The sequence below is a fragment of the Nyctereutes procyonoides genome, unplaced genomic scaffold (assembly GCF_905146905.1).
Source record: "Nyctereutes procyonoides isolate TBG_1078 unplaced genomic scaffold, NYPRO_anot_genome, whole genome shotgun sequence".
In the NCBI taxonomy this organism is placed as follows: Eukaryota; Metazoa; Chordata; class Mammalia; order Carnivora; family Canidae; genus Nyctereutes; species Nyctereutes procyonoides.
In genome coordinates, this window is record NW_026575049.1 from 29,039,273 (window position 1) to 29,063,458 (window position 24,186).

Below are 24,186 nucleotides of genomic sequence, written 5' to 3' on the forward strand. Positions count from 1 at the left end.
TCAGAGCACACGGCCGTCCCCACCCCAGTTCACAGCACACGCCCCCCCCCCAGTACACAGCACAAAGGACCCCTGCCCCAGTTCAGAGCACACGGGTCCCCCGCCCCAGTTCAGAGCATACCCCACCCCTCAATACTCAGTGCAGCAGATTCCCGGGGAGCTTTCTGGGAGGGGGCCTCCTAGGGGCGGGGCAGGTGCGAGGGTGGGCAGTCTGAGCTCCTGCCACCTGCCCATGTCCCTTCCTCATCCAATGAGGCATTGGGTCGGTGTCACCGGCTGGTGTGCGGGGCCCTCCGCAAAGGGCGGTAGTCAAGGCTTTCTGCTTCTGTGAAACGGGCCGCTCTTCAGAAGCCCGAGGGGGAGGCTTTTGTATCCCGTAGAAGTTAACGTATGTTTCCTTTGTTTCAGACCGAGAGGACCAGTCCATTTTGTGCACGTAAGTGTTTCCGCCTGGGGGTGGGGCCTATGTCACCCCAATTTGTTCTGACTCTGAGGGCTCCTACCCCAACCCAGACCGATGGGTAACATTCCCCGTCAAGCCCCCACTCCTTCCCCAAGGGATGTGTCTTAATTGAGGTAGTAGGTTTGCTCTCGGCAGCCTCCCAGCACGGATGAACTTTATTTCAGGGTCAAAGACTGGCTCACCCTCCTCGGAGGAGCCAGTTCCCAGTGCGGGGAGGTTCGTATCAGGGAGAGGCAGGAGTCTTCTCAGCAAAGCACAGTTGGGAACTGACTGGCCCCTCCAGAACACATTCCTTCTGGCTCTGAACAGTGGCTTTCTTTACCTGCTTTGCAGCAGACACTGGGGCTGCTTGCCCTCTTCTGAACCGAACAAGGAGATAAATAAACCCTGTTGCTGGGGGAGCTGATGGCACAGAACATTCCTTCAAGGGGTTTCGAAGGGACATGTATAAGTGCCTTTGGCCTCTGAGTCAATAGCTGCCTAAAACTGATGCCTGAGACTTGTGGACACGAGGGCTGCCAAGTGACCAGGGCAGGCAGTGTGTTTGATTGTACTGCTGTCTGGCTGCCCGAGGGCCATGGGAAGCGGCCAGAGTGAGGATCCCAGAACCCAGCATTCATCTGCCTCTTCCCTTTCCTGCCGCTAGGTGTTGTTGGGTCCCCCACTAATAGCCAGCAGAGTGGGAGATAGTGGAGCGCGGTACGTTGGGCAAGGGACAGACTTTGGGGATTTGGCCGTGTCTCCCCTGAGAACTTTCATGGCTCTCTTGGCAGGGGTGAGTCTGGAGCTGGCAAGACAGAAAACACCAAGAAAGTCATTCAGTATCTGGCGCACGTGGCCTCCTCACACAAGAGCAAGAAGGACCAGGTGAGTGCGGGCCTTCCTCCCATGGAGGCGCCCGATCCTCCCGAGGAAGAGCATTTAACGAGCTGTGGTTTGGAGCGTTTTGGGAATTGGAGCAGAGGCTGGACCCACTCTCCCGGCGGCTGCAGCGTGGCCGTCTTGGGAGTGGGTCCGGTGGTAGCCAGTCCGCTTCTCCCCCAGCCTCCTAACTTTCTGAGTTGCTTTGGAAACGGGAGAGCACCGGGTTTTGCGAAGCAGCCCTCCCGGGGTCTGCAGCTAATTGCTGTGTGGCCTCCTACCCCTGAGGTCAGAAGAGAGATCCCAAAACTTGGTTCTCAAGTTGATGGAGACCCGAAGCCTCTCGGGCAGGCCTGCATTTGCATCCCCACTTCTCTTCCCCGCTGTTGAAATGCCTCTGGGTGGACATTCCCCCAGTGAAGAGAGGAAGGGCAACTGGAAAGTCATCTCACTTCCCTTTTTCTCCCCCTCCCTCTTGATGGATTATGGTCGAACTCAGCAGTGTCCTCGCTAGGTGAGCTTGCACGTTTACTGCACGTTCTGCACCGGGAATGCGTGTTCTGCCCATCGTGTGCCCTTGAATTATGTATTTTTTTTCCTGAGCAGCTTTTCACTCCACACCATTGTCACTTTCTGCAGCTAGACCTGTTCTCGTAGGCTCGGCTCACTGACTGTCTTGGGCGGAGGGGGGTGTGTGACACACGGTGACCTCTTGTGCACTCTGAAATGTCAGCTCCTGCAGAGCGGGTGTGGGCCTTATCCTGGAAGCTGTTCTCAGAAGCTCTGGCCAGGCCCACTGTTCCCACATACGCGGCAGCCATAAGGCCCCGTGCAGAACCCCGACCAGGGGGAGGGGGCACAGTGGAACGGGCATCTGCTCCCCTGGAGCCCCACGTGGTCAGTGTCCGGACCAGATGGAGATGGCTGGCCCCCCACCTGCCACCAAGTGTGCCTGTCAGGAGCTGCACCCAGAAGGCCCCACACTGGAGCTTCCCAGGGCTCAGGGTGATTGGTCAAAAGCATGCCCGTGTGGTGCTCTCTCTCTTTCTCCTAAGCACACACTCTTAAGCTTCCTTGTGAAGTCTAAGTGCCCACAGTGTCCCCTCAAGCCATCGGGGGCATCTGCGCCGTCTCTCTGTGGCTCCCCCTTACAGGGGAGCTGTGTACAGCGTGTCAGTAAGTAGCGGTGTGTGTCTCTTTGCATGCAGACCTGGGGTGTGTCCTGCAGAATGTCCTAATGAGTACAGTCTTCTGGAACTGAACCAAAAGTAACTTTTCATGTGCCAAACTCCTCAAGACATTCTGAATCTTTTTCCGTGGGGTGTCAGGGGTTATATTTAGAAACCAATAAAATTTCTCTTACTCTCTCTCTCTCCAACCTCCATTTTCCATTCTTTGTAGGAGGCCTATTTTAAACACAGGACTGTGAGGTTAGGAGTCCCCTAGCTGTGGTTTTCCTTCTCAGAATTTGCAGTCAAATTCATCTTCCAGCTATTTATTAAATGCCTCACATACTCCTGGGTCTCTGGAGGGTGACCTTGGAGTCCCTGCCCTGGGACCACAGTTACAGAGCAAGGATGGAAACCCATGGGGCTCCCGCTGCAGAGGGGCCGACTGGCCCCTGGCACCCCGCTTGGAGAAGACTGTGTGCTGGGGGTGGGGTGATAAGTGGGAGCAAACTTGTCACATTCTATGTCTCAGGTCATAGCCTGTGACAGGCACTCTGTCCCCAGCCGGGAGATTGAATAGGTTGCCTCTGGCTTCCGATTACTGCTCAGGCTCTCAGTTGTAAAGGCCATTGACAATTGGGTTGATTTATTGCCTGAAGCCCTACAGTGATTTTCTGCACACAGCTGGGGCCCGAGATGCTCAAACTTGGTTTGTGGCTCTCGTATTCTGGAACCTATCATAGCATACACTGGGCGAGAGCTCTCCCTTGCATTGACCCAGTTGCTTGTCCCGAGACTACCCACTGGAATGTCCCAAATCTCACCTTGCCATGGGAAGGCCAGGCTTTGGCCAGAGCTGCAGCCTGGCAAGGCACAGCTTGGGGGAAGGGACTTTCCAGGTAGACTTCTGTAGCCTGGGCAGTGACCTTTGGCTCCCCCTCCCCTTCCTCCCTCTGTTTTTTATGTGCTAGTTTGGAAGCCACTGGCAGAAACACCACCCAGTGAAGCCTTTCATAAACTGTATGGGTAATTCCATATCTTATGAGCATACACTGCCAACAGACCCTCCTAATGTCATAGTGTGCAGATTTTATTGAAAAGTAAAGGTCTCTCCTGTGCCCAGTTATGGGTCAATAAGGAAGAACCCATAGGTTGGCCTTCACCACTGTTTGCATGGAGCCTGGCTCTGGAGCCCGGCTCTGGAGCCCGACATCGCCACTCCCTAGATGGCCAGGTGGTCCCACGTTCCACGGCAACAGTGTGGCGTCCCAAAACAGACTTTAGCTCTGCTTTCAAATAGGAGCTGGCAGCAGGCTCTGGTGGGGACCATGCTCCCAGTCTGTGGAAATAGGAATGGGAGTGGCTCAGCCAGCCTGGCAGCCTGGCCTGTGCTTCGAGAGGAACGTTTTAGTGGGTGGGGGAGCAGTGCTCATCCAAATCGGGCTCCATCGGCTGGCTTCGCAGGCTTTGCAGACCCACCCAAGCCCTGTGGGTGGAAGCCCAGTGACCTGGGATTGCTGGTGCCAAGCACACAGGGAACCCTGCCCTTCACTGTGGCTCTGCTGACCTTCCTTCATTCATCTCTGTGGTGTGAAAACAGAAGATCCCCAGACCCCTGTGGGGAGCCCTGGCTGAGGATGGCAGTTGGAGGAGGAGGACCCTCTCGGGCCCCTTCCCGTCTCTGGCTCAGAGCTCAGCAGACAAGTCTTGTCTGCAGCAGGTGTGCCTGGAAGGCTGTACCTCACGACTCTCCTGGGAGCTCCTGCTACTACCAGTTTTCCTTTTCATCACTCACAGGCAGCCGTTCCCGTAAAGTCCTGGCCGGGGTCCAGCCTTGCTAATAAATACAAAAGCCAGCCTGGCCCTTGTGCTATGTTCTTTCCCCCTAGAGAGGATCCAGGTATTAAGGTGAATGAGAGCTGAGTTTTCTTCAGCCAGTGCCGGTTATTACCAGGCCTGCTGGGAAGGTGATGGCTGCTTCTAGAATTGATCTAACCTGACAGAGGAGAGCCTGAGCAGGGCTGTACAGGGTGGGGGCTACGGCGGGGACCAACAGGGGCTAGATAGAAGACTTGGTACCCACTGTGCTGGTTGACAGCTGGGTGACCTCGGGCAAATCATGCCCTCTCCCTCGACCTGTTTTCTTTTCCGGGAACTGGGGCCACCCTGTTTATCACCCTGAGCATCATGAGGACCCAGGATAGGAGGTAGAAGGGGGTGTTTTGTCAACCATAGAGTCTCATAAGACCACAGTAGAGTTCGTCCGTGTTAGTGATAGGCGGTTCGAAGCCTGTAGTGGGCCTTGTCAGCCACCTGCTTGGACACCTGACATGCTGGCAGCAGGCTTGGAGGGTGGCAGGCAGGGTCCAGCAAGGAAAAGGCAGAGTTTAGTGGGACATGGATGAAATGAGCTGGTGTCTTTTCTGGAGCTGGTTCTCTCCTTGTCCTGTAAAAAGGAAGAGAAGTGTTGTCGGGTATTGGGTGGGGCCCAGCGGCAGGCAGGGCAGAGTGGAGCCATTGTCCTAGAGGGTAGGGACTCTGTCCAGGAGAAGAAATGGTGCCTCTCCTTGACTCCCAGGCTGCTTCCCAACACGTCCTCCCTGGCAGTCTGGGCCGTCGTGCCAGGTTTCTAGAGCCGGGAGAGCCACCCACCTTCCCTTTCTAGGGATGCTACTTGGTCAGTCCTGGGAAGTAAGTCCAAGCCACTGAAGATTTCCAAAGGCCTGGTGGGAAGGCTGCTCTCGAGTGACTTGGGGTGAGGCCGGGGCCGGTGTGGCCAGGGCCCATCTGGAAGCCTCTCTTCCCGGCACATGGGTCATAGACATGGCTCTGCCAGTGTCCCCTCTGCCTGACAGAGCAGGCGTGACAGCCCAGGCCGCTGCCCGGACTTCAGTTGCACGTCTGGGTTCCCTTGTAGGGTGAGTTGGAGAGGCAGCTGCTGCAGGCCAACCCCATCCTGGAGGCCTTCGGGAACGCCAAGACTGTGAAGAATGACAACTCCTCACGATTTGTGAGTAGCGGCCAGTTGCGGGGCCAGCGCTCCCATCCCCAGCTTTGGCGCCTATTGCCTTCCCCGGCCTGTTGCATGGAGTGGGCTGGGTCACGCTCCAGTCGGGGCAGGCCTGTATAAGTGGCTTCTTCAACCCAGCAGTGCAGAAAGCAGTGGGGAGTTACCTGCCAGTCCCACGGATTGTCCTGTTGTAGGCTGCAGCGGGTTAGAAGCCAGGGCCAGCTCGAGGAGTAGAGAACATCTCTGCACCTCTGTGGGGAACCTGGGCCCTCTTGACCATGTGCGGGCCGGGCTCTAAGCAGCGTGGCCCTGGGAGTCCTGAGTACCCCTGCAGTGCAGGGCACGGCCCCTGGCCTCCGAGGTGGGCCGTCTCCTGATTTTCTCCCTTGGCCTCTGGCCTCTGATCGCTTCCTCTTTTTTAGGGCAAATTCATTCGCATCAACTTTGATGTCAATGGCTATATCGTTGGAGCCAACATTGAGACTTGTATCCTTGGTTGATTGCCACAGGAATCCTGGGTCTGGTGGGGAGGGAAGCGGCCGCTTCCAGCTCTTGTCTCCCCCCCTCCCCCATGGGCCTGTTGGGACGCCTCACCTGTGGCATTGGCAAGGGTACCAGGAGAAGCTCATTGAACACCCAACCCTGAGCTCAGGTTTTTCGTTAGTGGCAGGACAGAGTTGTACTTTGGAAGAGTTGGGATGATGAAGAGGTTCCCAGAGGGGCAGAATTTGAGTGGGTGCTACTTTATGTCTCCTGGACGTAGGCCTTATAGTCTCACTGGCAAGAATATTCTGGTCTCTATCCCCTCATGGGCAGGGGCTATTTAAATAGGCAGGGCTCCCGAGTGTCAGAGCTGCTGTTTGACAGGCTATCCTCCCCAGAAGGAGCGTCAAGATAGTTTGCTTTTGTTTTGTTTTGCCCTTTGCTGCCTCATGAGGTTGTTGGTTATTTATTTATTTATTTATATTTAAAAAGATTTTATTTATTTATTCATGAGAGACACAGAAAGAGAGAGGCAGAGACACAGGCAGAGGGAGAAGCAGGCTCCATCCAGGGAGCCTGATATGGGACTTGATCCCCGTACACCAGGATCACACCCTGAGCTGGAGGCAGATGTGCTTAACCATTGAGCCACCCAGGCGTCCCTCAGTTCGTTTTGATGGGGCTGGGGAAAGCGGAAAGTTGCCTTCCCTCCTGCTTGCACAGCTCCTTAATGTTTGCAAAGATCTTCTGGAGAAATCACGTGCTATCCGCCAAGCCAAGGAGGAGCGGACCTTCCACATCTTCTATTACCTCTTGTCTGGGGCTGGAGAGCACCTGAAGAGTGAGTAGTGAGCCCAGCAACCTGGCACATGGGCTGCTGGCCCCGGTCGGGCCACACTGTAGTTGGGGAGTGAAAGTGCCAGGCACCTTCCGAGGCCTTGGCCTTCTGTGCTGAGCACGCCAGAGAAAAGCCAGGGCGGTGGAGTATGCCTCTGTGAATCACGGGGCCCTGATGCTCCCAGGGGTCAGTCTCCCAGAGAGACTGGCTACTCTGCAGTTCTGGGATAGCTCAGGCCTCAGGGGTGCTTCCCATGTTCCAAAACCTTTGAGGTCACAGTCAGTGCTGACTAGAACCCTGGTTGTAGCACCTCACCGACCCCATCTTTGCCCTCCACCCCTTTCAGCTGATCTCCTGTTGGAGCCATACAACAAATACCGCTTCCTGTCCAATGGGCATGTCACCATCCCTGGGCAGCAGGACAAGGACATGTTCCAGGAGACCATGGAGGCCATGAGGATTATGGGCATCCCAGAAGAAGAACAAATGGGTACAGAGCTGGCCCTTCTGGGGTGAGGGAGGGGAGGTGGGAGACTGGTCATTGCACCATTGGAGGCGTTGGGGCAGCTGATCAGCCTGGGGAAAGCTTCCTGTTGGCTCTGACTCAGAGTCCTCTAGAGGCCAGGAGGAAATGGTACCTCAGATTGGAGTTCCAGGGTTATTTGCTCCAGCGATAACACGGGGAGTAAGGTCAGGTGCTTCACTGCTCAGGGCTTGGGCCTCCTGCTCCAGGGCTTGCCATTTGCTGAAAGAGGAACATCTCTGCTTCATCTCAGTGGAGGATTGAAAGGGGCCGGGGCTGGGATCTTTGCATTGGTCAAGTGTGGAACATGCCTGTGTCTTCCTGTTTCCCCAGAAAGAGGGTAAAGAGGCCTCTTGGCTTCATTTTTTAAAAGACTGGGGGAGAAAGGGAATGCACCCTGTTCTTAATGTGAGGGTTGGAGCCACCTTGGCTGAGCCACAGATAGTATGTAAATGGTGGGCACAGTTTTGTCCGATAAAACTTGATTTGCAAAAATAACCAGTGGGCCCTTTAGGTCAGAGGCATGTTCTTGGTCCAGATTTAGAAGTTTTGGGAGTTTTAACAGAGCTCGGGTCTAAGCATAGGGCTGCCCAAGGCTCTGGTAGTGAGCTTTATGGGGTGGCTGGGCCCTCCACATGTCCAAGGGCCCCTGGGGGAGTGATTGCCCTCACCCAGGGGCTTACTCAAATCCCTACCTTTAATTGCCCCCCCGAAGGCTTGTTGCGAGTCATCTCAGGGGTTCTCCAGCTCGGCAACATCGTCTTCAAGAAGGAACGTAACACCGACCAGGCGTCCATGCCCGACAACACAGGTAACGCCCGTGGTCCCATCACTTGGAACACAGGGCCCGGGGTCTGGGCTTGGATTTGCTCAGGAGAAGAAGTCTTGTAGGAAGTCCAGTCAGTTCTTTCTTCTTCATTTTATGTGTATTTATGGCTGGCTATGCTCTGTAATTTTTTTTTTTTTTAAGTAAAACATACAGGAACGTGACTCTGGTGCTGCATCAGGGAGTAAGCATCAGGACAAATTAGAAAAGCCCTTGATCGTGTGGACCAGGGTTTCCCCTCTCTCTCTGGAGGCCAAACCAGTTGTCCCAGTTAGTGAAACAGTGATTCCTGCTGTTGCTGTATCTTCGTGCGTGCCTTACCCATGAACACGTTAGGACCACGAAACACTGCCATCGCCACACCTGCTCCTCGGCCACTGCCGCTCCCTTGAGTCACTGCAGGGAACTCCATTTGAGCCATCAGCCATAGTAATGCATGCGTGTTTGGACCATAAAAGCTGTTTCCGTGGGATGTGTGCTGTTGCGCCTCCTAGCACTGCGGGTGGGGTGGCAGGGCTGCTCCTCTCATCCTGTTTGCGGGTAGGGCCCACTTCCACACCAACCCTGTGGCCAAGGATGGGCAGAGGAAGCAGCCCGGGCCCCCAGCGAGGACACATGCCTCCCTGCCCTGGTGAGGATAGTGGCTGCTGCGGTGCCATGGCCATGGGGTCTGAGCAGGGAGCTGGGCACTCTGCACCCTGCTGAGGAAGGGCCTGGAGCCAGTTGTCCTAGTAGTGATCACTCGGTTACCACCTCTCAGCTAAGCAGAGGGACTCATTCTCTCTCTCTCTCTTTTTGAGATTTTATTTATTCATGAGAGAGACAGAGAGAGAGGCAGAGACACAAGCAGGCTCCCTGCAGGGATCCCCATGCAGGACTCAATCCCAGGACCCCAGGATCATGACCTGAGCAAAAGGCAGACACTCAACCACTAAGCCACCCAGGTGCCCATCTCTTGGGTTTAATTAAAACTTCTCATCCCTCCCTTCCTTACTCTTTGAAAAATTGCAGCTGCCCAGAAAGTGTCCCACCTGTTGGGGATCAATGTGACAGATTTCACCCGAGGCATCCTCACGCCGCGCATCAAGGTGGGACGGGACTACGTCCAGAAGGCACAGACGAAGGAACAGGTAGGCTCTCTGGCCGGGGAGTCAGGCTGCCTCCTTTACAGGGTTGCTGGCCACAGCAGCCAGTTTTGGGCCCACTCTGGGCCGCTGCAGCAATAGGCACCTGGCCGGGGGCCCTCGTCCAGTCCCCACAGCAGCTCGGGGAGCAGGGTGGCATTTACCTGCACGAGGAAACTGGCCCTGGGAGTCAGGATGCTACACGAGACTGCAGGCTAGGGAAGGGCCACATGTACGTGGTGTCCTGTTGCATGGAGTCAACGTCAAGACTGGCTGGTCGGCGACTGTGGGGCACGTCCTGTGCTGGTACAAGGTGAAGCGAGAACTTGCTGCTTGTCTTAGCACAGCTCATTCTGGGGCCAGGACGGCGGCATCCCCACCCTCGGGCCTGTGCCAAGCAGCTGCCTCTCCGCCGCCTGCTGTCCTGTTGTGTGTGGTGAAAGCAGCATCCTGCCTCAGCTGCACCCTCACTAGGGACCCTGACTCCCCCAGGAGCTGGGTCCCCTCTCCTCGCCAGGCCCCTCTGTTGCCACTGGCGGTGGGTGTTTTTAAGGTGCTAATCCCCCCACCTCTCAAATATACTTCAAAGTTCATCTTGATTAGTCCCTTTTCCTAAGGGTGCTGTCCACAGTGCCCCATGCTGGTGGCTGGTGGCCCACAGGCAATGCTGTGCAGAGCTGTCCCACCACAGCCAGGGACACTGTTTTTTGTTTTTTTTTTTTAAAGATTTTATTTATTTATTCATGAGAAACAGAGAGAGAGGCACAGACACAGGCAGAGGGAGAAGTAGGCTCTGCAGGGAGCCTGATGTGGGACTCGATCCTGGGACTCCGGGATCACACCCCAAGCCGAAGGCAGACACGCTCAACCACTGAGCCACCCAGGTGTCCCAGGGACACTGTTTTCTAAAGACAGTGCATGTAGTTATTACCAACTCTTCAGTTCCTTAATAATTAAAGAACTTTTATCTTTCTGTTACGAAACTTCTACATAAACACTTCAAGTTTCAGAAAATACAAAAAGAAGCTAGAAAAAGGGAAAAAAAAATTGTCACAGTCCTAGCCAGTGACCGTTGTGGGATATTTATTTCCTACAAGGTTCTTTACTTATTTTTTTTTTTCACATTTTTATTTTATTTATTTATTTATTTTTAAGTAGACTCCATGCCCAACGTGGAGCCCATTGTGGGGCTTGAACTCACAACCAAGATCAAGACCTGAGCTGAGATCAAGCATCAGACTCTCAACCGACTGAGCCACCCTGGCACCTGAGGCTTTTTTTTCCTAAAATTTAGTTGTCGCCCTGGCTTTTTCTAAAATCATGGAACTATTCCAACATTGGAAAAATAGAAATGAGCCCCACGTGCCTGTTGCACAGGCAGCTTCAAGAGTTAACTGACTCCTGGCAGGTCTTGGCTCATCATTAATCTTAGTCCCCCACCTCCCACACCTGTTATTTGAAGGAAACCTCATATGTTTCATCATTTCTTCTGTAGTTTACCACAGTATGTCTCTTTATCTTAAAAATTTTTTTTGTGAGTATCTAAGTACTTAAATGCTATGCCTGTATTGTTGGCCATAGAAGTTGTTTAAATTTTAGTGTCATTATAAATGACACTGCAGTGAATATACTTGTGTTCGAAGCGTTTTTACCCTGTCCTTAGAACTGTCTCTGGGGGAAGGTCCCCCCGCAGGGGGGGTTACTGGAGCAAAGGGTTACAAAGTTTAAAAGCACCTGCATCTGACATTCTGTTCTCCTGGGTGTGTTCCCTGTCTCCCCCAACCCCAGGCTGACTTTGCCATTGAGGCCTTGGCCAAGGCCACCTATGAGCGAATGTTCCGCTGGTTGGTGCTGCGCATTAACAAGGCTCTGGACAAGACCAAGAGGCAGGGGGCCTCTTTCATCGGGATCCTGGACATCGCTGGCTTCGAGATCTTTGATGTGAGCTCCTCTCCTAGCTCTTGGGGCTAGGAATCTTCTTTCCTGTGGCCCCATGGCAATCTCAGTGGGCTACCTCCTCCCTCATGTGGAGACAGGACACCTCACTTGGGCATATTTTAAGCTCAAGGCCCCTCTGGGGCTTCATGCCCGTTCCCAACCAGCAGTGCTAGAAACAATGGGACCTTTTACTGGGTGTCCCGGGAGGGGAGCCTTCCTGGGCAGGTGCTTTCTGAGATTTACTCTTCCAGCGACTATTTATTGAGCATTGGGACAAGACACGGTCTCTGCCCATGAAGACCCAAGGCCTGGGAAAAATGATAGTTGCAGGAGATCTGAGGTTCTTAACCTGGGGTCTGTGACAGGTTTTATTTATTTATTTATTATTTTTTTTTAAATTTTTTTTTTAATTTATTTACGATAGTCATACAGAGAGAGAGAGAGAGAGGCAGAGACACAGGCAGAGGGAGAAGCAGGCTCCATGAACCGGAAGCCTGACGTGGGATTCGATCCCGGGTCTCCAGGATCACGCCCTGGGCCAAAGGCAGGTGCCAAACCGCTGTGCCACCCAGGGATCCCTGTGGCAGGTTTTAGAGAGATCATGAACTCGGTGGGGGTGGAAATGACCTCTTTATTTTTCACTAACATCTCATTGATGTGGCACATTTTTTTTCAGCTGTGAGTTGAGCAAAATATACAAACTGCAGTTGCCCCAGGAGTGCTTGGGGTCTGTCTCTAGTGGAAATTAGATGCTTTTCACGCATAGCAGTTGTAGAGATATTCTGATGTCATTTACACTCATCTGCCTCAAACTTCTGGAAGTTACAAGGCCCGCAGCTTGTGCTTTTTAATAAGGAAGCATGATCTATTCATATGGCACAGTAATTTGATGATTATATTTTAGCATCCTTTCCTTTGTCATCAATCTAGTTTATTCATTTTCAAACTTTGTTCTGAGAGAGGCTTTCCCAAGCAGCCTGAAAGGTCCTTGGGCCCCAGAAAGCAGGAGCCCCTGCTCTGGGTTTGGTAAGGGAAGGCGCCTGCCCACTGGGGCTCCTCAGGGCCAGCACCGAGCTGCCCGAGGAGGGCCATGGCATCATGGCAGGAGAGTGGGCCTCTCTCTGACAGCCCTCTCTCCCTGCAGCTGAACTCCTTCGAGCAGCTCTGCATCAACTACACCAACGAGAAGCTGCAGCAGCTCTTCAACCACACCATGTTCATCCTGGAGCAGGAGGAGTACCAGCGTGAGGGCATCGAGTGGAACTTCATCGACTTTGGCCTTGACCTGCAGCCCTGCATCGACCTCATCGAGAAGCCAGTAAGAGCCAGACCTGCTCAGACCTGGCTTGTCACTTGTCCCCTTGGGACACTGAGTGTCGGGGGGGGGAGCACCGACGGGGGGCTGTGTCTGGGCCCCCTCTCTGTGGGTGCCACCTGCAGGAATAAGCCCGCGGGCTCAGATCTGGTGCCTGAGGGCCTCACCCAGCTGCTGGCCAGGTGAGGCTGTGGCTGATGTCCAAGGATCCCGTCTTCAGTCTCAGAAGACCACCCAGTGTTTACCTGACGGGTGGGCTCAACAGGCCTTTCTTTGTCTTAAAGAAACAGGCTTGTGTCTGTGTCATAGTATCCTATCCCAGGTGCTTTTGCCGCAGCGTGGCATTGTGCAGAGCCAGGGTGTACAGGTGCTGAGGCGTGCGTGGTCTGTTCCCCTTAGGACTAACTCGGTGCCAGAGCTGCCGTCCCCCAGCGTTGGCTGTTGGTGGGTGGCAGGAGCCAAGGAGCCTTCTCCTTTGCCTTCACTTCATAGCGAAAGGTCTTGCCAGGTGTGGTTGGGGTCATCTTGTGTTTTAGGTTGAACAGGGTGTGCCCTTTCTTTTTCTAGGTTATATATCTCTCTCTCTCTCTTTTAAAGATTTTATTTATTCATGAGAGACAGAGAGAGGCAGATACATAAGAAGAGGGAGAAGCAGGTTCCCTCTGGGGAGACCAGTGTGGGACTTGATTCCAGGACCCTGGGATCACACCCTGAGCCAAAGGCAGAGACTCAACCACTAAGCCACCCAGGTGCCCCTGGGTTATCTCTTGATTGAGTTAAAACACTGAACTCACATCTTCCCAGAGTCCTGAGCTGCTGAAAATGGGTACAATCAGAATTATACCAAAATGCCAATTAGTTGGAAGATCTAGGAAGAAGTTTGGGCACTTTGGAAGTGTTAGGTAAGGCAGGGGGCAGGGGTTGAAATGACTGGTGATCCTAATATTAAGCAATTTACTTCTATAGTGAGCTTCTCTTAAATCAGTTGTTTTCCTTTTTTTTTTTTTCCCCTCTAAGATTTTATTTATTCATGAGACACACAGAAAGAGGCAGAGACACAGGCAGAGGGAGAAGCAGGTTCCCTGCCCGATGTGGGACTCAATCCCAGGACCCCGGGAACATACCCTGAGCTCAATCACTGAGCCACCCAGGTGCCCCCTCAGTTAAGTTTTCCAATGAATAAGATCCCATCTGGCTCAGAGTCTTCTTGGCTAGGCCCTGCAGCATTTTAATTGGCTTTCTTATCAATTCAGTGTGCTTCTGGGGCTCTGGGGGCTTCCTTGGAGGACTTGACTGAAGTGTCACATTTCACCACATAGTGGGACAGACACAGCATGTGGGGCAGTGTCTCTGTGGCTCCAGGGACAGAGGTGCCTGTTGAGGACAGCCCCTGGGCATGGGGGCCGTGGCCCACATCGGTCAGACCTCCCAGGGGATTTCCAGTGCAACAAAGCTGGAGAAATTTGGTGATGGATCATCTGGTTAAGGTGTGTCAGCCACAGCTGAGACCCCAGAAGTTTCTTTTTAAACTAGAATTACCTTTTATTTTTAAGTAGGCTCTATGCCCAATATGGGGCTCGAACTCATGACCCTGAAGTCAAAGTTGTGTGCCCCACCAGCTGAGCTGGCCAGACCCCCCAGACTAGAATTCTTGAGTTCTGCTAATGCTTCTTTTACCAGCCGCCTTTGGTGACAAGTGCCACCTACCGTCTGCTGAGATTCTGGGGATTCTGAATATTAACCTCTGGCTTCTTGTGAGGGTAGGGGTGGGGTGGGTTCCCCAGGTCGTGCTCACCTGTGTGATGCTGTGTTTTTCCCAGGCAGGGCCCCCTGGCATCCTGGCCTTGCTGGATGAGGAATGCTGGTTCCCCAAAGCCACTGACAAGAGCTTCGTGGAGAAGGTGGTGCAGGAGCAGGGCACCCACCCCAAGTTCCAGAAGCCCAAGCAGCTGAAGGACAAAGCCGATTTCTGCATCATCCACTACGCAGGCAAGGTGAGGCAAGCACGTGGGCAGGAAGGCGCCAGCTGGCCCTTCGGGGGGGGCGCGGGCAGAGATGATGCTGTCTTGGCCTAGGAGCTGGGCAGCCCGAGGGGGGCGGGCTGGCAAGGACAGTGCTTATCACGTGATGCCTCCAGCGGTGTGCCTGGTGGCAGGAATTCGCATTCATGTGGCTCTCACACCTGCGAGAGCACTGTCCTGTGCACCATTGTACTTAGGGCTTGCAGCAGACCTGTAAGGTACTCAGACTGCTAGTTAGGTGTCCCATCATTAGTGGCATTTTCCGGGTGTGGAAGTGACATTTGTGCTAAGGCAGACACTGGAGTTTGAACTAGAACCCTGCCACTCATAAGTGGTGTGACTTTGGACCAGTTAATCTCTCTGAGCCTTGATCACCTCATCTGGAAAATAAGTAACCGCCGCTGGGCAGTGTTAGGTGTCCTAAATGAGCTTGTGAAGCCCAGTGCTCGGCACAGGTCAGCAGTCTAGGGCAAGGCTGCTTAGCCTCTGTGCTCCTCACACCATGGGCTGTACCATCTGCGGTGTCCCCGGACTGTCATGTGCATTGTTCAGCAGCACTCATGGCTTCTACCCACCAGAGGTCAGTAGCACTCTCCCTAGATGAGACAAAAAGGTCCCTAGCATCGTGAAACACGAGGCGGGCACCGTCACCCTTGTTGAGAGCCACCACTCTGGGTGACAGCTTTGTTCATGGCCAAGTTTGACCAGCCACAAAATGGCAAAACCGCTCTCCTTGCTAACCGAAGAGGGGTGTCCCAAGTCCACAGAGGTCTGTACTGGGAATCAAGCTGGTAGCAGCAAGTTCTGTGTTCCTTGCTCAAAGCTCCTGACACTCGCGGCCAGAACGTGTGATGAATCAGGCAAGGCGAGCCGTGAGCTTTCACAGCTGCTGCGAGCCACACCTGGTAACCACCTGCTACTCTTGTTGCCCTGCACTGCCCGGCCTCTTCTATGTAGCTCGTCTGTTCCTATGGCTGCTGAAGCACACAACTCTTGACTTTAAAAATACCCATTAAAATAATAAAATAAAATAAAATAAAATAAAATAAAATAAAATAAATAAAATAAAATAAAATAAAATAAAATAAAATAAAATAGTAAAATAAAAATAAATAAATAAAGTAAAATAAAATAAAATAAAATAAAATAAAAACCATTAAAAACACAAAAAAATCCGAACAACCTTGTTTCTATAGTTACCTAATGTAATGTCCCTGAGCCTACATTTCCACATCTGTCTCTATTAGAAATGCACGTACAGAGCCACTCACAGGGCTTTTATTGCAGTATTATTTATAATGCAAAAAAGATGGGCATACCTGAAAACCCATTGGGGGCGAGTCCAAACGAAACTGGCCATGTGTGTGCACGCTTGGGCTGGAGGGCAGCAGCCAAAAGGACAAGCATGCTGGCTATGGCCAGGTTGCCAAGACGCTGTCTCTGGGCCTTTGTTCACCTCCCAGGAGGTAACAAGAAGCCAGCATCACACAACCCATCATCCACAGCAGTGCACATGTGCGAGAGCCTCCAAAAGGGGCTGTAGAGGAGCATCGGTCCCAAAACAGTGGTCAGCTCTACATTGAGGGAGGCTGAGGCAGTTCTGCAGTAAAAGTGGAATGGATTAGTTATTAAGAACGTATTTCAGAAAAGATAAGAATACAAGCTCAGGGGAAACTCACACATCCTGAAAAGATAAAACAAAAATCCGTTTCCTGTTACTAAAAAGAAATACTATAAGATTTTGGTTATGTCCTGCCAGGATTTTTTTTTTTTATATTACCTTAAAAATATTAAAAACCAGCTATTCTATCAAAGGTTGCAATATAACACTTCTCAGCCAATCCCCCATTGCTGGCTATCTGTGTCATGTCTAGTTTTATTTGCTGTTCCACATCCCACCGCGGAGAATGTCCTGTTGACGACCAACCGCCCTTGCTACTCACTTCTTTGTTGAGGAAGAAAATACCAGGTCAAGGGGTGTCTGCGTTTTTAAACCCTGCCACCCATAGGGGCCAGCTGTTTTCCGGAGCACTTGGGTGAGAGCTTGTGTCTCCAGGGCAACCTGTGACTTGGGCCCCCAACCCTTGCAGGTGGACTACAAAGCCGACGAGTGGCTGATGAAGAACATGGACCCCCTGAACGACAACATCGCCACGCTTCTGCACCAGTCATCAGACAAGTTCGTCTCGGAACTGTGGAAGGATGGTACGTGCCCCCTGGCCGCGGCGGGCCTCTTCCCGCCCTGGACAAGGGCTGGGCCTCCGGCCTCCACCTGCGGGAATGGCCCGGCAGCCCAGAGCCTCGTGGTGCAGGTGGCCTGCCCCTCCTCGGCAGGCTGCTGCTCCGGAGTTCTTCCTTGCTTCTGTCGGTTCCTCCTTTCCCTCTGCCTGGTTTTGCTTTGACCTCTCTGTTGCAGAGATGCAGAGCACTCAGAGAGCCTATTTCTATCAACGCTTTCCCATTCTCCACCTAGAACCAGGTGACTGGCCCCCCGGAGTGCTATCCCTTGTGTGTGATGCATCCAGGGCTGTGTGAGGCACGCTTCTGTGGAGTCTTCTTACCTGTTGGCTCTTCCCGCCCGACTGCCCTTTTCCCTGGTTTGCCTCTGGCCTGTGGGCAGGCTGTCAACCTCGATCTGTATAGAGATCTGAGAGAGGGGGAAAACCCCCACAAAGCCCAGTGTACACATTCATATCCTCCTCAGAGCTCCCGGGGAGGCAGCACTGTTTTGCTGCTTGAATGGCTGTGGGTGTCTCAGCATGAGGTTTAGGTGTCATGCGCCCTGCTGTGTGTATTTGCACCCAAAAGCTAAAACTAAGATAGCATCTGCTTTTGTTTGGCGCTGTCAGCAAGGGCCTGTTCCTTCTGGGCTGGGCCTCTGGGGGACAGGACATGCTCACATGAAATGGCCGGTTATCATGGGGTACATTCGACCTTCTCTGGGCAACCTGAGTGGCCTTCACCAGCCACCCACTCCCAGGACACCTTCAGTAGCCAGTGAAATGTGCCCCGGGTGCATGAGGTCAAAAGTGCCTCCCATTTTAATTGACCGGTTCAGCAGGTCTATCCTCACTCCCGGCTTCTGTCCTGAGCACCTGTTCTTTTTGCTGTCTTCAGACAAATCCTAGAGGTCTGGTCACAAAGGAATAGGAAACTTTGTGACTTTGTCACAGAATTCTTAGCTTTTACATCCAGTAGTGGAAGGCTTTAGATTGAATATTGGCTTTTGCTTAAAACTGACTTCAAATCACCAGCCACTTTGGTTGGGTTTGCTTGTTACTTTGCTTTCACCCCTGAGGAAAGGGTTCCTCATTGCTCTGGGCAGGTGCCATGGCGGCAAGGGCTATGTCCTCGGAGGGTGTTTGAGATGATAAAGACCCATGCGCTAGGAGCCCAAGTAAGACACAAGAGCAGGAAGGGGGGGTTACAGACTTCAGAATATTCATTGTGACAAGTGCTGGTTCTTGGGGCCTCTGTTCTGACGTCATGTGCTGCTCTAAGTCCCTGATTTAGGGGCTCTGCACAGGCAGGCTTCCAAATGGTAAGGGAATCATCCAGAGTCCTAATAGATAATGGTAGGTAGCTGTACAGCTGTTACTTTTTAACTCCTACTGCTCTTAGGTAAAGGTCAGTGGGAATTCAGGATATTGGTTTTTTTTTTGTTTGTTTTTTGTTTTTTTTTAATGGGACTAGGAAACTACTACAGGATTCTGTAGGTCAGATTTTTTTTTTAATTTTTTTAAATTTATTTATTTATGATAGTCACACAGAGACAGAGAGAGAGAGAGAGGCAGAGACATAGGCAGAGGGAGAAGCAGGCTCCATGCACCGGGAGCCCGATATGTGATTCGATCCCGGGTCTCCAGGATCGCGCCCTGAGCCAAAGGCAGGCGCCAAACCGCTGCGCCACCCAGGGATCCCTGTAGGTCAGATTTTAACACCTCCTTGGAGCCAGCCTAGTGGAATAGCCCCCTTGCTATTCTGAAATAGTGTTGCCACTTTAGTACATCTGTTTGGCAGTAGGAGCTTGAGTAGGGCTGAAGATGTGCAATATGAACTCCCCACGCACCCTCCCACCCCCCTGTGGCTTTCCAGGCTCTCCAAACCCTTTCCTGCTTCCTGTTCACAAAGTCAAGTTTGCTGAGCGTTTGGAGTTATCTTAGCCATCTGTGTAGATTCCTAGTAGAAATGGTCTTGCTGTCCTGTGGTCTCTCCTCCTCTTGTCTGGGTGTCTGTTTCTTTCCTGTCCCTCCACCCCCCTCCAGGCCCACTGGGCATTCATGTGCTTTTCGGGTGGTCTCTGCAGTGGACCGCATCATCGGCCTGGACCAGGTGGCTGGCATGTCTGAGACGGCGCTGCCCGGGGCCTTTAAAACGCGGAAGGGCATGTTCCGGACCGTGGGCCAGCTCTACAAGGAACAGCTGGCCAAGCTGATGGCCACTCTGAGGAACACCAACCCCAACTTTGTCCGCTGCATCATCCCCAACCACGAGAAGAAGGTGCGGGTGCTGGGCCCCTGTCTGTCTCCCTGAGCAGAAGTGATTGATTCCTCCCCACCGCCCCCCCCCCACACACACACACATGAGCCTCGGGGGAGACCCTCTGCGGGTTAGCACAAGGCACTCTTAGCAGATAGGCTGCAGTGGTAGCCTGTCTTCCAGCTGGGGTGCACTACCTGACTGGAGCCTTTCCCGGGCCACAGTCAGGAAACTTGGCTGTCCAAACCTGTGGGCTGCAGTGACCCCCCTCCTGGGGGCTTTTACCTGCTGAGTCCGCAGGGGCCTGCCCCACCCTTCTCCGTCAATCCTAGGCACGGATTTAAGACCACATGCGTGTATTTTTGTCTCCAGGCTGGCAAACTGGATCCGCATTTGGTGTTGGACCAGCTGCGCTGCAACGGGGTCCTCGAGGGCATCCGGATCTGCCGCCAGGGCTTCCCCAACAGGGTGGTCTTCCAGGAGTTCCGGCAGAGGTGAGCAGGGCCTGTAGCCTGCCTCATCCGGTGCAGGGCACTTGCTTGAGGGAACAGTTTCCTCATCCCTATGGAGCTGAGGTCCAGCTGGCTCCTCCCGTCCCTGCTGTCTACCACCCTCTGTATGAGAAGGGATCTCCCCATTTTATTACCGAAGCAGAAATTACCTAGCTGGCTGTCACGCCTAGCAACCAGGGGGCCTGGCCCTGTTTGCTACTGTTAGAGGATCTTGGAAGAGGCATTAAAGAGGAATCAGCCAGAAAGTGGGGTGCCAGAGGAGCTTCAAAGAAATGCAGGTCGCAGGGCACTGTGGCTCCTGGCCATGAATGCAGAGAGGGGCATGGGTGACACGGTCCCATTCATGTAATAACCACGCTTAGTGCCAGTTGCTGGCGCCATGCAGCCCTCTGACTCTGCAACCATCCCACCTGTTAGCAGTCCCTGCAGCACCTGGGGGGAATGGGGAGTGTGGCCATCCCAGGTTACAGATGTGGACACTGGGCCATGAGCAGTCGGTGAGGCCAACCTAAAGCTCACCCCTGAGTGACCCAAATGGTCCAGTGTGACTCACAAGGTCCGAGTGACCCAAACGGTCCAATGTGAGTTTCCATTCACTTTCTGGAAAACAACGCAGCCTTTCTGGGTCATTCAGTCTAAGGAAAGAGCAGGGTGGGATTTACCGAACATTTTCCTTCCTTGGGAGACTTTGGGAGGAGGATCCTACATGCGCTGTCCTGGAGGGACAGTTCTCCTCTCTCCTGTGCATCCCAGGCCACTTGGAATCCAAGCAAGGGGTAGACTGACCAGGCTTTTCTCTCTTTTTTTTTTTTCCCTCAGATATGAGATCCTGACACCAAATTCCATTCCTAAGGGCTTCATGGATGGGAAGCAGGCGTGCGTGCTCATGGTGAGTAGAGCTGCTGCCTCTGCCTCCCTCTGGAGGTGGACCTTTGTCAGGTGGGCACCCACATCCATGTACCTGGATGATGCCTGTGCCCTGTCATCCTGCTGATGCTCTAGTCCTGAATCTGCAGGGTGTCTCGAGCAGAGGCCCCCTCGGCACTGGGATGCTGGAATGGTTGGGTGGCATGTGGGCAGGGTGGAGGACACACTCTGTGGCCATGGCAGAGTACTGTTGTGAGCTAGTCCCTTCCTTTGGGGCACATTCTCATGCTTTCTGGCTCATGTTTCCTCTGGTTGTCGTGCCCCATATGGTCGGCACCAGGGCAGCAGGCCTGGAGCATGGCAGCTGCCCCAGCCCCTGCAGTGCCCGCTTCTGGACATTTCCTCTTGGCCCCTGGAGCAGTGCCTGACATGCAGCAGCACTCTGACCTCTGTTAGAATGAATGGTGGCCCACAGTGACTCAGTGTCCAAGCTGGGGCTGGATCCCACCCTGTCCTATTTCCCACTATATGGGTGTCACACTGTTCCTAACAGGGCCAGGGTTAGTGGCCACTGCCTTCCGTGGTCTTTATTCTGCATTATTTTCCAGAGGAGAGAGGATGAGCTGGGGGATTGGCAGAAAAAGGAAAGGGAAGAAGGGATTTGATACCTACTATGTGGAAAGCTCTGTATTAGGTGATTGGGAGGTGGGGATGAGGAGGGAGGAGACCACTCCCTCTGTCCAGGGCTCACCAGCCTGGGGGGAAGCAGGGCATGACCAGGGAGGGTGCGTGGGCCACCCTTTCTCCAGGAGACATGGTTAGTGGCTGTCCCAGTGAGGGGTGTCCCTCCCTCAGACAGGGAGGGAAGATGCCCGTGCTGGCCCCTCCCGGGGCCTCTTCCACGGTTACCGGGACTGTATGGGGGCCCTAAGCTCCCTTGGATCCCACTCCTCCCTTTTCAAAGCTTGTTCTGAATCCTCTCCCAGGCAGAGAGAGCCCATCCTGTACCCAAACCACGCAGTGATGGTAACGACCACGCAGATCTGTTGCATACACAGTACGCCCTGTGCCAAGCTCTGTGCCCTCCTGTTCATTTCTCACAGCCGTACTGGGGAGGAGGCTCTGTTAGTTGCTTGATTTCTTCACTTCTAATTAAAGAAAGCATGATTCCCATTTTCTAGCCGAGGAAGCACAGCCCCAGGTCACCTAATCAGCATTTGGTCCTGGGCTTGGCCTGAACTGGAGCGTGTCCTCGTTGTGACAGTGATGACGCTCAGCCACCTCTGGGTGGAGGGTGGCCCAGCTGGGCATTTGTAGGATGTGATTGCAGAGCGTGGAGGCGGGAGGTGGAAGGAGGGAAGACCTTTAGGTCCCATTAGCGTGGAGGTTCTGTGTGTTTCCGCTGTGTGATGCATTGCTCTGCTCCTGTCTAGATCAAAGCCCTGGAGCTGGACAGCAATCTGTACCGCATCGGCCAGAGCAAGGTCTTCTTCCGGGCCGGCGTGCTGGCCCACCTGGAGGAGGAGCGGGACCTGAAGATCACAGACGTCATTATCGGGTTCCAGGCCTGCTGCAGGGGCTACCTGGCCAGGAAGTGAGTTCCTAAAGGGACCCTTCCCAGCTTTCCTGCTGTACAGGGCTCTGGCGCCAGTCGGCGGTCTGTCTGAGGGCACCCAGGAGGAGCTCCCTGCCCCCTGCTTTCTGGATTTATGCCTGAGGCTGGGAAGGGGGTGACTCAGTGCCTGATTTGCGTGCTCCACACAGGCCTGCCTACCAGTATTCCTCAGCATGTCCCTCGTGTGGGGATGATGCCTGGAGCCTGGCTGTCCCCAGAGTCGCCTGTGCTCCTGGGGCAGGAGACCATCCTTGAATCCCAAGCAGTTTGTTTGAGAGAGGGGCTCGCCTGCAGCAGTCAGTGGGCATGGCAGCTGCATGCTGGCCTCCTGAACCCGTGTCTGTGCTCGGGGCCGAATGTTCCAGTGTGAGCTGGCAGCCCTGGGAGACACAGCATGGCTTTGTGGTGTTTGGGCAAACGGAGCTTTCATTGATCCCAAAGCCCCCCAAGCCAACACATTAAGCCCACCTTTGCAGGACATTGGCTGCTGGCATCCCCCCGTCCTCCCGCATCAGAGGCCCCCGATAGCGAGTGGCAGGAGGCTGGGAAGCTGAAGTCACTGCATCTCTTTAATGACCAGTGTCATACTCAATGCAGAACTCATTAGTTCATGAACTCACCTGCCCCTTGGTGAAGGAAAGTGGCCTGGTGACCTAGGTCCTTGTCACCCTCTATGGGGGCACCCACAGGACTCAACCCCAAGGCCAGGCTCCTTCCCTGTGCATCTGTTTCGAGGTGTCTCAGGCAGGAAGGGTTAGGCTCCCCTGAAAAAAACCTCTGGTCTGCTGGAGGTCTGTGGTCTCCTGCCCTGACTGTGTCCCTCTCCCCAGGGCCTTTGCCAAGCGGCAGCAGCAACTGACAGCCATGAAGGTCCTGCAGAGGAACTGCGCCGCTTACCTGAAGCTGCGGAACTGGCAGTGGTGGAGGCTCTTCACCAAGGTGGGTTCTGGAAGGGGCCCCTCCCACACCACAGCCCTACGAGCGCTGTGACGGCCTCTGATGTGGTGGAGGGGACAGGCAGGCCTCACACTGTCCTCTGCAGGCCCCAGGGCCCTGGGAGCAGCACTCCGCCTCTCACCCACCGCCCTGCAGCCTGCCGGTGTGAGCCTGAGCTGGGCCTGCCCCCCGGGGTCTAGAGCATGCGGCGTGGAGGGTCGCAGCCTGCCATCAGGCTCAGAGCAGCTCCCAGGGTGTGAGGGCCCTGGCTGCTGGGGCCCCATATGCTGGGGGCTCAGTCCTCCTAGGGAGCCGCAGGGCGGTGGGTGAGAACCTGCACACTGCTGGACAGGCCTTCTGCTCCCTTGCCTCCGCCCCCCCCCCCCCAATCCCTTCATCACAAAAGTCATTCAGGCTGCTTTTGTCTGTAGTAAATAATTTCTGGCAGTTGGTGAAAGGTAGGGTAACAAAAAGCATAAAGAAGAAAATAAAACTTTCCGTGTGATCCGGTCAGCCCTGAGCCAGCACTGGCGTCTGGTAGATGTTTCCATGTTTATCCCCCGTCTTTACTCTCTTTAAATCTCCGCTCTGTAAACCGTATGCGTTCTTACCTAGCTGAGCTCTGACTTGCATAAACAGTCTTGTGTTCGTATTTTCCATTTAAAATTCCTTCACGAGCATCATCTTTTAAAAGTTAGCATGTCGTTCCCTGGAGCCGTTTCCGATTTTATCTGGTGACCTTTCCCGCGGTGTTTCTTTCTTTCATTCCCAGTATCTCACCGTTGTAAACAATGCCGCCCTGCACATCTTCATGCACACACGGGGTCCTCTCTCTGACCCGTGCTTAGCAGCATAGCACCGAATCCATCTCCAGAAAGATGGTCTGAGTGTGTGCCTTCTCCCCACAGCGTGTCTGGGTGTCCGTCACTCCCTCAGGCTTACGTTGGGCACAGGTGAGGGGACTGCTGGCCCGGATGGTTATCGTCAGCCAAACACTTCTACCTCCGTCTCTTCTAGGTCAAGCCACTGCTGCAGGTGAGCCGGCAGGAGGAGGAGATGATGGCCAAGGAGGAGGAGCTTGTGAAGGTCCGTGAGAAGCAGCTGGCTGCAGAGAACAGGCTCACGGAGATGGAGACGCTGCAGTCCCAGGTAGGTGTCAGCAGGCTCTGCCCAGGGAGTTGGGGCAGCCGCTCCAGGTGCCGCCAC

General features: G+C 53.8%; 1 protein-coding gene across 1 annotated transcript in view; it reads left to right on the plus strand.

Moving 5' to 3' along the window:
• Window positions 1-24,186, plus strand: part of MYH9 (myosin heavy chain 9) — a 91,032-nt gene that overhangs the window by 49,941 nt on the left and 16,905 nt on the right. The window contains exons 4-21 of the mRNA XM_055327828.1: window positions 409-436; window positions 1,237-1,330; window positions 5,411-5,503; window positions 5,926-5,989; window positions 6,729-6,827; window positions 7,171-7,314; window positions 8,063-8,158; window positions 9,185-9,303; window positions 11,086-11,238; window positions 12,380-12,553; window positions 14,371-14,544; window positions 16,662-16,776; window positions 18,878-19,071; window positions 19,423-19,544; window positions 20,382-20,451; window positions 21,863-22,023; window positions 22,875-22,983; window positions 23,998-24,129. Of these exons, the coding sequence (XP_055183803.1) occupies window positions 409-436; window positions 1,237-1,330; window positions 5,411-5,503; window positions 5,926-5,989; window positions 6,729-6,827; window positions 7,171-7,314; window positions 8,063-8,158; window positions 9,185-9,303; window positions 11,086-11,238; window positions 12,380-12,553; window positions 14,371-14,544; window positions 16,662-16,776; window positions 18,878-19,071; window positions 19,423-19,544; window positions 20,382-20,451; window positions 21,863-22,023; window positions 22,875-22,983; window positions 23,998-24,129 (2,141 nt within the window). The remainder of the gene's footprint in view (window positions 1-408; window positions 437-1,236; window positions 1,331-5,410; window positions 5,504-5,925; window positions 5,990-6,728; window positions 6,828-7,170; window positions 7,315-8,062; window positions 8,159-9,184; window positions 9,304-11,085; window positions 11,239-12,379; window positions 12,554-14,370; window positions 14,545-16,661; window positions 16,777-18,877; window positions 19,072-19,422; window positions 19,545-20,381; window positions 20,452-21,862; window positions 22,024-22,874; window positions 22,984-23,997; window positions 24,130-24,186) is intronic.